This window comes from Sarcophilus harrisii, chromosome 6, assembly GCF_902635505.1.
Source record: "Sarcophilus harrisii chromosome 6, mSarHar1.11, whole genome shotgun sequence".
Taxonomy (NCBI): domain Eukaryota; kingdom Metazoa; phylum Chordata; class Mammalia; order Dasyuromorphia; family Dasyuridae; genus Sarcophilus; species Sarcophilus harrisii.
Window position 1 is genome coordinate 237,783,358 of NC_045431.1, and position 14,099 is coordinate 237,797,456.

At 52.5% G+C, this 14,099-nt stretch overlaps 1 protein-coding gene across 1 annotated transcript in view; it reads left to right on the forward strand.

The window, feature by feature from the left end:
• Positions 1–14,099, forward strand: part of SHANK2 (SH3 and multiple ankyrin repeat domains 2) — a 539,915-nt gene that overhangs the window by 484,869 nt on the left and 40,947 nt on the right. Inside the window, exons 17-19 of the mRNA XM_031943606.1 lie at positions 10,143–10,278; positions 11,960–12,040; positions 12,385–12,393. Of these exons, the coding sequence (XP_031799466.1) occupies positions 10,143–10,278; positions 11,960–12,040; positions 12,385–12,393 (226 nt within the window). The remainder of the gene's footprint in view (positions 1–10,142; positions 10,279–11,959; positions 12,041–12,384; positions 12,394–14,099) is intronic.

A 14,099-nucleotide genomic window follows, 5' to 3' on the forward strand; every position in this document is an offset into this window, starting at 1 on the left:
ACTCCCCAGTTCTGTGTGTGTGAGAGAGAGAGAGAGACAGAGACAGAGAGACAGAGACAGAGAGAGAAAGGGGGAAGGGAGAGAAGCCATTCCAATTTGTGTAGTGTTCAGCAATAAAGCTTGTGCCTGACCCCTCCACCCCTCCAGGCTGCCATGAATCTGCCCTACCTCCCAACATGCTTAAACACACAAGTTTTGGACACCCAGGATCCCCTTTCTGGCAGGACTCCTGGAGGAAAGAGCAATAAAGACACAAACCAAAAGTTTCCAAGTGGGCTCAGGTTCCTCGGGGTTTCCTGCATCTTCCTGGGCTGGGCCAGGAATGGGAGTGACCATTCCCTCCCTCCCTCATCCTTCCCACAAAGACTTAGAGATGTGTGGTGGGTGGTCGAGGGATGGGCAGTGAAACTTCAACTCCTTTTCAGTCCTCTACGTTCTGATTTGCCCGATCCCCAAATCTGTAGCTGGGACAAAAGAGACTTTAGAGCAGAAAGAGAGAGGCCAGAAAATGCTGAAAGCCATGGGATCGGGATATGTGGTTTGGGGGATTCATAGGCCTGGAAGGTTTACAAAGTCCTGTCCACGGTCTGTCTCACTGGATCTAAAACCACCCTGCGAGACAGCTGCTATTGGTACGGCCATTTTTTGAGATGAAGAAACTGATGCCCAGAGAGGTCCCATCACTTGCCCATAGTTACTCAGCAGGATTTGAATTCAGACCTTCCTAACTCCAAACCCAACTCTATTCAGAGTCATGGCTTAACTTGCAATAATGGAAGCAGTTTAGGGGCCGGGTGGGGGGGACAAGGCTCAGGTGGCATCGACCCCCCCAAAGCAGATCATCTGGGGTGAGGATGGAGCATGGCCAGGGATGCTGGGTTCTAAGGCCTTCAGGTTCGGACAAAAGAGGAGGCTCTTGGTGGTCTTAAATTGCTCCCAGAACTGGGCACACAGGTTCTCCCTGGGGCTTTGAGGTCCAAGTTTATTCCATTCTCCTGAGTAGTTCAGAAGAATCGGAGTGTCAGGAGTGAAGAGAGAAGGGGAGAAGGAAGGCTGAGACCCCTGAAATTTGCTTTCCTACCCCAATGCCATAGGAGGGAGGCTAAATCTAGGGGGTGGGGAATAGCCTGGAGACCTCCAAGTTTAGAAAATTCCACTAAGGCAAAGAATAGGAGGGAGGGGGCACCAAGAAGGAGAAGGGAGCACTAAACAGAAGGAGGGGGCACCAAGGAGGAGAAGGGAGCACTAAACAGAAGGAGGGGGCACCAAGGAGGAGAAGGATCAGGTAGGAGGAAGAGCAAGGCTGCCTGTGGGAGCAGGGCTGGAAAACCAGAGGCTTCTCCCAGCCCTGAAAAGAGGGAGACGCTGGAGTTCACCTTGGGGGGGCTAGACTTTGGCAGGCCCTAGTTTGTCCCTCACTAAGAGGATTATGGGTCTGACAGCCAGTGTTTCCCAGCCCATTTCATAGGCCGTAAACCTGCCAGTTGGAAATCTCACTTGATCCAAGAATGAAATGTGAGCAGGAAAGGGCCCTTCCTCCCCCATCCATGGGCTGTCTCAGGAGGTCTGGCCTTCTCTGGCAGCCCCAAGGCATCAGTCACAGGCTGGCTCAAGTCGGGAGCAGCAAATCCCTTAGAAGCCCAGGGGCCTCTGGGGAAAGGGGCAGAGCAGCGGCAGATGCTGCCCATGGTCCCCACTGGTGACCGAGGACACGCAGGGTCCCAGATTCGTCAGGCAGAGGCCTGGGCTGTTTGTCTTTCTGTCCCAGAACTGAGCGCATCACCTTGTGCACCCTAGGAAAAGCAACTGAATTGGGGCTTATGGGGCCGAGTGCCCAGGACATGCTCCCATTGATGAGCCTCCCCCCACCTCAGTTATAAAACAAGGTTAAAAAAAAAAAATGGAGCCGTGCAGGAGAGTCACTCGTGGTCACCTGAGCATCCGGCTTCTCTCCTGTGCACGTTGTAATATTTGTGTCTGTCAAGTTCAAGATTTCAGAAGAAAACAAGGAGCATCGGTGACCTCCCTGATGTGGAAGGCCATGGACCAGCTCGTTTGTCGCTGGCTCCGTTCCCTGGGGGACAAGACATCAGACTCTAGTTAAGCTAAGTGTGGCTGGGGGGGGGGGGGGGGGGGCATCTGGGTCGCGGCCTGGCTCTGGACTTGCTGTGGCTGGTCATGGGAAGCCACGGAAAGTGTCTCTTCCAGGCTTGATGGCATGAGGGGGACGGGGTTTTACAAAGACGGGCACAGCTGAGGCTCTGGGAGTGATGGGAGCAGAGGGGCTTCCAGCGGGGATCGGCGACCAACCGGCTCACTTGAGCTGCAATTTTGATCCCGATTCCGTTTCCCGGCCACCATTAGTCAAAGCTTCCGCCCAGAGAAACAGGGGAGTATTTAGTGGTTTTCATCAATCTGAGCGCCGGCCACGCCTGACACTCACAGTGCGTGAGGAGCCTCCGGGGAGAATGTACAACGTGAAGCGGGGGGGCCGAGGGGAGGCGGAGAGGGAGATTGATATCTCCACGCAGCCGAGGGCAAGAAACGGCGTCCTGTTAAAAGGTCTCCTGGTAGCGATCCCATGCGCGTGATGGAGTGAGGGGGGGGCGCCTCCCTGGAGAGGGAGGGCCCACAGGCCCTGATTGCAGGGGAGCCAGTGGCAGTAAGTCATGAAGGACGCCACCAGGAGGGGGCCGAGGTACAGCAGGGCCGGACCCCGTCCTCCTCAAACCGCAGCCTGGCTCACTACACATCAGGGGGCCGATGGTCCAGGGGAACCTGGGGATGGAAACAGTCGCATGACTGAGACTCAGCTCCCGTCTCTGAACTACTGGGAACCTCAGCTTCTCTGTGTGTTAAGTGGGGATTACGCTGCCGGGGCTGCCCACCTTTCAGAGGCAGGTGGTGAGGCTGTGAATAGAGTCAGGACTAATCTTAGTCTGAATCAGCCTCAGTCACGTGACCCTGGACATGACACTTAACCCGTCTGCCTCAGTTTCCTCAACTGTAAAACGGAGATAACAGCAGCCCGTCCCTCCAAGGATCAGTGAGGTAATATCGGCCCAGTGATTAGCCAGTGCCCAGCCCCCTGCAGGTACCACACACCACTACTTGTTCCTTCCCTTTTAAAGCAATCTGACGTTCGACGGCATGTGTACGCGCTGCCTTTGGATCCGAGGCCGTAAATTCAATCTCAGCCCTGCCCCTTGGGCCTGTAAGGCACTGGGTGAGCCCCTAAACCTCCCGGAGCTCCACTTCCTCCTGCAGAGCTTAGCCCTGGCGACCCTGGAGGTCCCTCCCAGCTTTTAATTGCTGTCACTTCAAATGAGTGAGTGTATGGCAATACGACAGGGCCAGGTGATGGCCTTGGCACGGACACACCTAGAAAAGAAGCCCTTCCCCCATTTCAAATCACAGCCTGGCTAGAACTTATCCCCTGATGTGCTGGAGAGGTTCCTAGAAGAGAACTAATTTGCCCACGGTCGCAACAGGACAAAGCAGCTGGTCCTCGGGACCAGAAGCCCATTGCTCTTTCGACCACACCGGGCCGCCCTCCAGATGAGCAGGGTCCAGAAAAGGGTCCCTGGGCTTGGAGTCACCTTGAAGGGACCTCAGAGGTCATTCCATCCTGCCTCCTTTCCCCTTCCTTCAAGGTCTCCCTCCGCGATGCTTCCCCATGTCCTTGCTAGACTCTCTCGGCACTTGGTATTCTTTTGTCATTCTGTGTTCTGATCTGTCTCTGGCGCATCTGCGGGCACCTCGCTGCCCTGTTTCACTCCTCCCTTTCCAGTTCAGCAGTGATACTAATGGCAACATCTCCCACTGCATTGATTCCAGGGTGTGTGCTCAGCATCTCAGAGTCCAAAGCAGAGGCATCTAGTCTCTGGGCCCTCTTTTAAAGAGGAGGAAATTAGGCCCAAAGAAATGAAACAAATTGGCCCAAAGTGCACAGACCCTGCGTGTCAGAGGCAGAATGTGAGCCCCCCTCCTCTAACCCAAGTCCAGAATTCTTCACACCATACAATGGTGTGTTTGAGAGTTACAAAGGCCCCCCCTTGCCTCAGGCTCTGGGTAGGAATTCAAATATTATCAGCTCCATTTTTAGATGAACAACCTGAGGGGTGTCATCTTGGCTGAGGATTGGGAGGGGCAAGCAAGGGAACCATCCGAGGGATGCCCTGGGATAAAGACCATAAGAACTTTTATTCCTCCTTTGATTTCTATCAGCTGGGGAGTCCTCACTGCTGAGAACCATCAGCAGCTGGCGTGTTTCTCCAGAGCTGTTTTCTACAGCATTTTCTAATGGTTCTTATCTAAAGATAACAGATTTCTAATTTTCTACAGCTTTTTAACAGACCCATTGTGCTTGTGAATCAGACTAAACATTCAGGTGTTGCCAACAGCGGAGCTGTCCCAGGCTCAGTGCTGATCCCAGCCCCAGATGCTCCCCCCTTCATTGCCAGCAGATGGCCCATTGCAAACGTCCTTGATCACTTCAGAGAGTCAACCCTGAGTGCCTTTGATTAGTGGTAGCTTCTCCATGGCATGTGGTGCTCTCTGAGGGGAGGGGAAAGTAGATTTAATGGTGGGCTTTTTAGTCTTATTTGCAGTATTTATTCATTCATTCATTTACTTATTTTCCTGAGGCGATTGTGGTTAAGTAACTTGCCCAGGATCACACAGCTGGAAGTATTAAGTGTCTGAAACTGGATTTGAACTCGGATCCTCCTGACTCCAGGGCTGGCACTCTATCCACTGGACCATCTAGCTGCCCCTAGAATTAATAGCAAAAGAAATATAATAAAGTTTTTCTGCACCCATCTCCAAATAGAACGTAAGTTCTCTGAGAACAGAGACTGTTGATTTTTTGTCTTTGTAGTCCCAGTATCCGGCGCCATTTCTGTGAAACAGTAGGTTTATGACATCAGACTGGAAGGCAGCCCAGCATAGGTGACAGAGAGCAAGCTTTGAAGTCAGGAAGGCCCGAGTACAAGTCTCACCTCTGACACACGTTGCCTGTGGGACCCTGAGGAAGTTCCTGAAGTTACAGTGAAAATGCCAGAGTTCGTTGGCAGAGGGAGCTTTTTTTCATCTGGGAGCTCGTTATATCAGTGAACTCATAGGTCCGGTCCCTGTCACTGTGTAGCAGCCCCAGAACGGGATTCCGGAAGCCGTTTTCTTGGATGGCCACAGAAATCACTCAGGGCCTTGCCCGAGTTAAAACCAAAAGACAAACTTGAGCTGGTTTTATTTTCAGAGATCAAAATCGCAAATGGATCCAAGTTGCCCATTTATTTAAAAAATGACACCAGGGAAAATAACATTTAATAATTATAGAATCCCATGTTACTAATAGCTGATATTTTTATTCCTCTGTACAGTTTGCAAAATACTTCATATGGTTTATATCATTCAATCCTCAACCATCACTTTATAACTTAGAAAGTTGTTGCCATCTGTTGCAGTGCATAATTGCCATTATTCCCACTTTACAAATTAAAGAAAGGCAAAGGAAAGCTCATCGATGCAAGCAATTCAGACTGCATCGATTAGGTTCCTGCTAGGCCATTTGCTAGGTGTTTCAAACATCAGAAAGGCTATTGTGGGAAGAGGGATGAGTCTCAGCTTGGCCCTATTGGACTGAACCAGAAGCAAGGTGTGAAAGTTAGAAAGAAGCCATTTAAATTCAGTGTCAGGGAAAACTTGCAAATCTCTTTGAATCCCCCTCAAAGTGAGTGGGCTGCCTCAGGGGGCCTTGCAGGGGGATGTCTATTTTGGAGAGGATTGGATTAGATAGTCTTGGAGATTCCCATTCTGAGATGCTATTATTCCTGGAAAGGGAGAAATCTTTGGGAATACCAGTAACTCCATTCAGACCTTTCAGGAGCTGCTTCCCTCTCTCCTGGGCTCCAATCCTAGGAAGGGAAAATGTCCCCTGGAGGCAGCTCTTCATTAAAGGGCATCATAACCCCAGGAGTTGGCTTTTCATTAAAGGGCATCAGAGCCCCCAGGAGGCAACTCTTCATTAAAGGGCCTCAGATTTAGACTTAAAAGGAACTTCTGAGGACATCTCCTCCAACTCCATCACCTTAAAGATGAGAAACCTGAAGTCTGAAATCATACGGTGACTTACCAGGGGTCACAGCGGGAATTCACTGTTGACCTTTGTCCTGTGAACCTGAGGGCGGCGAGCTGCCCTGACTCCCAGGGTAAGGTAATGTCACCCAGTGGGTGCTCAGTTAATTCTCCCTGGAGAATTAACCTAGAGGTTAAGGACAGCTGCTGCTTCAAGTTCGGCTCAAGGTCTGTAGCCTTGTAACGTCCAGCATCCTTCACACCTACAATGGTAATAAACGTCCCGTATTAGACGTTCAGAAACAATATGATTCAGATCATCAAAAAACTGCCCAAGAATTCTCTGCCCAAAGTTCATCTCAGTCAAGGGGCCCGGTGAGCGAACCCCCTTGTCTCCAGATTCCTAGGGAAGCCGGCACTGGATTCCTGGGAGCAATTAGAAAGTTATTTACTAATTCCACTCCAGAGTAATTGTCAACATTAGCTACCATCTGCCAAGATCTATTTTCGCTCCACTCCCGATAATCAGGCAATCAGGTCTATTAAGTGCAGAGAGAACCTCATTCCTGCCCTCCAGGCTGACAATCAAGGCTGCCGGGTCCTGGCTAATAGAAACTGTAATGAGAGGGAAGCTGTAGAGGGGAAGCCAAGGTTAGCCAAGACCCGGCTCTGTCTTCGCCCTGTCAGGAAGGTGAGGAGGCTGGCTTAGGCGGACCCCAGGTCCTAGAAGGAGAAGAGCCCATCTTGGCAAATTCCATGAGTCCCCAAACCCTATTTGCAAAGTAACAAGCTTGCCCCAGATCCCCTGCTCGGAGTCTCAACTTGCTCATCTGCACATGGGAAGGATTAGCCCTGTGGTTGGGGTCTTTAAGGTGCCTGGCCACCCCTGAGGTGACCCGGAAGGTCTAGGTATTATCATTCTCACCATCCACATGCTGGGGGATGACTGGGGGTCTGTAGTCACCTTAGGCCAGTGCTATGGCCCTTCCCTCATGTTCCATGCCTCTTCCCACCGACCTCAGGTTATGGAAATGTTCGTTTTATGCCATAAATTAGAAATAAAATCATTTTTTAAAAAAGGCAAAGGAAGGACAATTTCACCTTCCAGTGGGTCTCATGAATCCTACTTTACAAATGAAAGAAACCATAAGCATTTATTAAGTGCTTACTGTGTGTATTGTACCAAGCAGTGGGGATAAAAGAAAGGTGAAAGTGATTCTGCTCTCAAGGAACTCACATTCTAATGGTGGAAACAAGAGGTACATTGCTAGGGATACAGAGAGCATTGATGAAAGGTGACCCTTAGGGGCAAAGCTCTAGCAACTGGGACCCAGAAAGGCCTTTTGAAGAAGAAGACACCAGAAGAGCATATTTGCCAATGGCTCCCACAAACCCTTCATGTCAGGGATGGAGCCCAGGCCGGGTCTTCCTGACTCCAAGTTCATTGGGGCTTGCCATGGAGCATTTTCCCAAGGGCAGGCTTGCTGAATAAGCAATTGCTTAGGGGATGTGATTGGAGGGGAACAAAAAGGCTTCCTGGCATTCTGCCATCCAAGATCCTTTCCTTTATGTTGAATTGTCCCCAAAAAAAGAGATATGAGAAGTTGCTTGCCTACCTGTGGAAGGGGGTTCCTTCAGGGATAGAACAAAACATAAAATATAAACTTTTTCAGTGTGTGACTGGGGACTGCTTTCTCCTTCTTTTTCCTCTTCTTCATCTTCTCCTCATCCCCCTTCTTCTTCTCCTCCATTATTATTGTTGTTGTTGTTGTTGTTGTTGTTGTTGTTATTTTGCAGATGTTGAATCATTTGGCAAGGTCAAGGTTTAAATGGCAAGAACTTTGCTTCTGGGACCTCGGTGTGCAATTATGGCTGCAGCTTTCAGGAACACTGGCCGGGCTGCCTCTCCGCTGGGGTTGTTCTGGCTCCCCATCAGGGTGTCCGGAAGCTTCAGTGAGATCAGTTTGGCTGCCCCGCGGGCAGTAGTTAGTGTTGGTGGATGGACGGTTTGGTGGTAGTTGGCCAGGAGTTGATGGTGATGATCAAGCTCTCTTCTCCCCAGTGAGAATTTTCGGTGCTGGGCTGGTAGTTTAGGGGATACTGTGATTCTCGGGGCTTTTGGTCTCGAGACCCTGAATTGTCTCCATTGAAGATTAAGGGAAGATGATGGTCAAGGAGGTCTTTGATATGCTGGTCCCCTTCTCTCTCCCACTCCTGGCTGCTTCAGCCTTGCTATCCTAGCTGCTCTGGAAGTGGTAGTTGGCTGGCAGCTGGAGGGTATGACGGGCAGGGATGCCCCTGGCCAGAGGTTCTATCCTCCAAAACAGGGGTCATCCTGTGGCACAGCCTCCCTCTCCTGTCAGGATTTGCTTTCCTGATTATAGATGAAAAAGGAAATCCCTCGAGTTATTAGTGAAGAAAAAGCCATTACTCTTCTCGTTCCCACAGCCTCAGAGTGGAGTGCTCCTGTAGCCTCTCTTCACTTCAGTTCACAGCCCCTCGGGGGAGAACGTGCCTGAAAGGGCCCAAGAGTGCCCACCTCTGCTCTGTGAGGGAGAAGAGCCCAAGGTGGGGAGGGGGAAGCTCCACCGGCTCGTCAGTCAGCCTCGGCCTCCCCTAGGACAGTCCCAGAGGGTTATTTGCAGTAGTCAGGGAAGGATTTGTGTCTCTGGTGTTCCAGGAGTGGACACTGCACGAGGAGCAATGCTGAGTCTGGAGGGGAGAGTGTTCTCCAATCCATCCTCTCCCACCCATCCAAGTGCCATTTCTCCAGCACAGCCCGAACCCGTCTCTTTCCTACATAAAAGACTCGCCAAACATGCCTTCTTCTCTTGAGTGTTTAAAGCTCCCAAATCTGCCCCCATGTTGCCAAAGCAGGCGATTTGCCATTTGCTGCACGATGCTTTCCATTTCCTGCCCCTTTCCTTTGCCCAGGTGGTCCCTCGTGGATGTAATACCCTCTTCTTTAACTCTCCGAATCCCCAGGGGCATTCAAGGCTTAACTTGAGCCACCGTTCTTCCACCAGCCTTCTGTGATTCCCCTTCCTCTGCATCACTTTGCGTACATACGTTCTATTGATGGAGGCTCTGAGTCTCTTATTTCTGTGGAAAGCCAACAAGGCTGGGATGGGTCTTGTCTCTTGGTCTTCTTTAAGCATCTGATGCCGCCTGGTTGCCAAAGAGCCAGGAAAGTCCCAACTGCCCCAGTAGAGGCTGAGGGGCCACTGTCAGGCTCCCCCGGGGGAGGTTTGTGAGCTTCTGAGCTCAAAGTGCAGGGGAAGAAGAGGCCCAGGATGCGCCTTTTAGCCTGAGAACCTGCAGAACTTGTCTGCGGGAGGGCAGAGGGAGAATGGGAGGGAAGGGAAGCAGGGAATGCCCGATGTGGCTTTCCAGACTGTGCAAACCGATTAAGGTGTCAGGTTTCTCCATAACTGTGAAAATGGAAAGCAGCGGCAGGGCAGTGAAAGGCGGCGGGCTCCTGTGGGGCTTCTTACACATAACTGGGGGCCGTAAAACGTGCGCAGGGGAATAGTTTGCAGGAAATCAGCCTTCGGCATCAGCTGGCGAGGGCGGGGGGGGGGGAGAGGAGGAGCTTCTGGGAGCATGAATGGACTGCCCACTGCCTGGGCTCTCCCTCTTATCTCATGCCCACCAGAACGCAGCTTTCAGTGCTGGCAATCGTGCTCCATAAGCCCAGCTTCCCGGAGAAGGATGGCTACCTTCCTTTAAAAAAGTTCCCTGGTGTTTTTGGTCTTTTCTACCCCAGTCATTTCTCAGTATATTACCTTGAAACAAAGGGCAACAGTCACACCGAACTGGTGATGTGTGCAACGTTCTGCCCCGTCACCCTTCACCTCTTCCCCAAGAGGTAGAAGCATGTATTGACATCTGTTTTCTAGATTGGCCATTTTAGGATCATTCTCCACAACCGATAAATCTTGGAGGTCCCGCACGCTCTTCTGCCAGTTCCCCCGGGGATGCCCCCTAAGAAAAAGGGGTTTTTCTAATATGGGGGATTTCTTCCCGAAAGTTTCTCCATCTGAGATTGCTTTGTTTTCTCCCGACAGGTAAACAATGAGAACGTTGTCAAAGTCGGTCACAGACAGGTGGTGAACATGATCCGCCAAGGTGGGAACCACTTAATCCTCAAGGTTGTCACGGTAACCAGAAACCTCGATCCTGATGACACAGCCAGGAAAAAAGGTGGGCGCTCCCTTGCCGGTGGGACCACCAGCCACACCCTGGACTGGCCAAGCCTGACGGGACTGGCCCGGGCAGGGAGGGGGCGGGAGGCAAGAGGGTCCCATTCATGCTCATGACTCCATCTGAAAACCACCCCCCATCTTTAGGAACCGCTTTTGTAACTGAAGCATCCGCGCCCACTGGATTGAGACATTTATGAAAAGAGCGTAGGAGAGGCTGCTTCTCCTTCCCTGATAAGAAAACTCTTGTCGCCCTTCCCCCTTGTCTTGGTTCCAAGTTGAGAAGTAGGAAGGAAAGCAGCCCGCTGTCCTTGGGTTCTGGACAAAGCCAAGAGACCGTGGCCAGGGCTGGGATCTCCCGTCCAGGCCCGTCCCTCTGGGGCACAGAGACGTGTAACGGGGACCAGAGTCGTCCTGGCGGCCGGCCTGGCCACAGCACGGGGATTTGGTCCGAGTGGCTGCTTCCAGCTGGTGGGGAGGAGGGGGTGCCATGTCCGTCAGAGGCTCTGGAGGCCTCCTGGTTCTCTCCTGGAATCTGCTGACCTTCAAGGCCATGGAGAGGAAGGGGAAGAGTCATGAATTGGGCATCATAAAAACAAGGGGCTGGGAAGATGGAGCAGCCTTTCAGGGCTCCCTCCAGCTCTTTAGGTGGGGAATTAGAACTGGAGAACCTCATAAAACAGGGGCTTGGAACCTGGAACAGTCTTTCAGGGGTCCCTCCGGCTCTTTAGTTGGAGAATTAGGCCTGGAGAGCCTCATAATACAGAGGCTTGGATAATGGAACAGTCTTTCCAGGGTCCCTCATTTATTGGACAGGGAATTAAAACTGGAGAGCCTCAGTTTCCTCATCTGTAGAATGAGCAAATTGGAAAGGGTGCCTGGGGAGTGCTCCCCAGCTGTAGCCTTAGGCCCCGAAGCCTCGTTGCCAGAGGAAGCACTACACTAAGGTCCCTTGGGCAGAGGAGCCCCCAGCAGAGGCTTCGCCGTGGGCACAGTCTCCGCGTGTGGCCATTGCTGGGGCTCACGCACTAACCTCCATCTCCCCAAGCGCCTAACTTGGCCCCGCCAGGGAGCAGCAGCCGGCCCACGGTGACCAGGTGGCTGCGACCCGCCCTGCCTGTGCACAGACACGTAGAAGGGTGGAGAGCCCCCAACTCCAGGGGCATCCCAGGAAGGGGGGCCTGCCGAGTCCCAGACGCTGCCACTAGGACCCCCTGAATTTTTCTTTTCATCTCCAACCTTGGCCACCCTCAGCAGGGGCCGGGCCTAGGGGAGGGACCTAAAAAACCCGTTTTTGATGACCCTCATGGCTCCTTCCAAGCCCGGGCCCTTCCCTTCTGGCCTCTGAGCTCAGAGACCCCAGGCGAGGAGCCGAGGGAGGGGGCTTCTCCCCATCTGTCTGTGCACAGGCAAGAGCAGCTTCTCCTGCAGGCGAGGGCCCCATCACGCTCCATCATAAACGCACTAATTTCTCAAGCTCACCGTGGTCATCTAATAACCGTAACCTGGATCTATCCAGCCCGTGACTCGCCCCGAGGCTCCGTTTCACCTCCGGCTCCCCCCCTCCCAGGGCCGGGTCACGGGCGGGCTGTTTCCACGCTCGGGAAGCCCTGAGCCGTGGGCCTGGGTCCGGGCCCTGCTACTGACGCTCTGTGTCTGCTTTTGTTTACTCTTCCGTGAAGCCCCTCCGCCTCCCAAGCGAGCGCCGACCACAGCCCTGACCTTGCGGTCTAAATCTATGACCTCCGAGCTGGAAGAGCTTGGTAAGCGCCCCGGGGTCTCACCAGCATGCTGCGGGAGGAGAGACGGGCCGGCCCTCGAGAAGCCCCGGCCGGAACGCTGCGGCCTGGGGCGCCCGGGACGCGCATGGCCCCCCCTGCATGACGCTGCCCCCTCGTAGAAACCGCTTTCGTCCCGTTGGCGAATGACCATGTGGGAGGCTGGCGTGCAAGTGGCTCCCGGCTCCCCGGCTGCAGTGACATCATCTGTGTGTTGGGGGGGGTGTATTTGGTGACATTCTCAGGGAAATGTGAGAGCGAGTGTTGCCCTCCTGCCCTTTCAGTGCATCTAATATTGTTTTGTTTTGAATTTCTGGGCCTCTCACTAGTGGACAAAGGTAAGTGTCCGGGGGGAGATTTCAAGGTCCCTTTGCTCTGGTTGGCTTTTGGGGGAGCGCTGAGCACTTAGCCCAGCAGTGTGGAAACTTGTGGGTGAAGGGACAGACAGACAGAGCTGCGTGGGTGCCCAGGTCCGTTCCTCTGGCACAAACAGCCATTTTGGAGAATAGCATTGCCCTTGGGGTCAGCACTCTCTGCGTCCTTCTGAGGGATGGAGTTGAGGGAACTTTGCCCTGGGAGCCTAAATAATTGTTCCTGGCTAATGGCTGCAGAGGGAGCGGCCACAGCTGTCCCCGTAGGACATGTTCCCCCGGGCTATGTCCTAGCGGGCTCGTGACCCCGTGGGTGTCCCCGCAGGCTGTATCCCCACAAGGCATGTTCACGCCCTTGTTCAGAGGAGGCAGGAAGGGCAATCCCTCTGTGCCCGAGGCTGAGGGCGGCTGTCATGACAGCTGTAGCTCTGTGGCTTAATGTTGCCCTTAAACTGAAGCCATTTTTATCACCCTCTGAACCCCTCCCCATTTGACTTTAGGAAGCAGCTCTGTTTCCTAGAAGACCCCGACAAGGGCCCCAGGGATCCTTCTGCTTACCACACGGTCCACAGGCCTCGGTGGTAAGACCCTCTCCAACTTGCCCCTGCAGCCCCTAGAATAAAACTCAGGGGCAAGTTGATTCTGAGCAGCTGCTTTTTTTAAAACCCAAATATAAACTTTACATGGATCCCCATTAACTCAACTTACTTAGTTTAGTTTTAGCTTCTTGTGCTCTTTTGGGATCCTGACTTTGTCCCTAATACGTCAGATCCGTCTCCTCGTCTCGCATCATTCGGACAAGAGAAATCTTGCCATCCACGGACAGAACGGTGGCAAAAATAAAAGCAGAGACCCCTGGGGCCTCCCCTAGGGACCTGAAAAGCTGCTACCAAGGGTCTCGCCACTCAGCAAGCCCTGAGCCCACCAAAGCTGAGCTGTCAGCTCGCCGCCATCTTGCCCACCGGGCAGCACGTGAATGCTTCCCAGAAATCAATGCAGCGTGCTCCCTGATTCCGACATGTCCCCAAACTGTGACGGGTGCTACAATTTTGCCCAGAGGCAGGTGTGAAGACTTTACTCTCTTCTGTGATTTTTTAATAATGGGACAATGTTTGCCCTTCTCCGGATCTGGGGCCCCTGCCCCCTTCAGCGAGACCTTTCAGTCACCCTAGTGCCTTCACCGTCACATCCACCAAATCTTCCAAGACTTGGGTTTCCCGGTGTGATATAAAGACCAGCTGGATGCTCTCTTGCCATATTAGCCATCTTGGGAACCATGATCACCCTTCCCATCCAAGTTTAGTTCTTGGCCAAGAAAAGAAAAGAAAAATGAAAGCTGAGGGGGTCATCTGTCTTGCCTTTGTTTATTGTCATCCTGTCCTACTATGTGCTACTCACTGGGCTAAGCACTTTACAAATATGATCTCACCGAATCCTCACAACTACCCTGAAAGGTAGATGCTATTATTATTCCCACTTCATAGAAGAGACAACTGAGGCAAATAGAAATGAGGTGACTTGCCCAGGGTCACATGACTAGTCAGTGACTGAGGCTGGATTTGAACTCGGAACTTCCTGACTCTAGACCTGATTCTCTGTCCACTGTATCTCTCTATGTGCTTAACCGTCATCTCCAGCTTTGGCTCATGTTCACTTCCTATTTTTGGCACTCT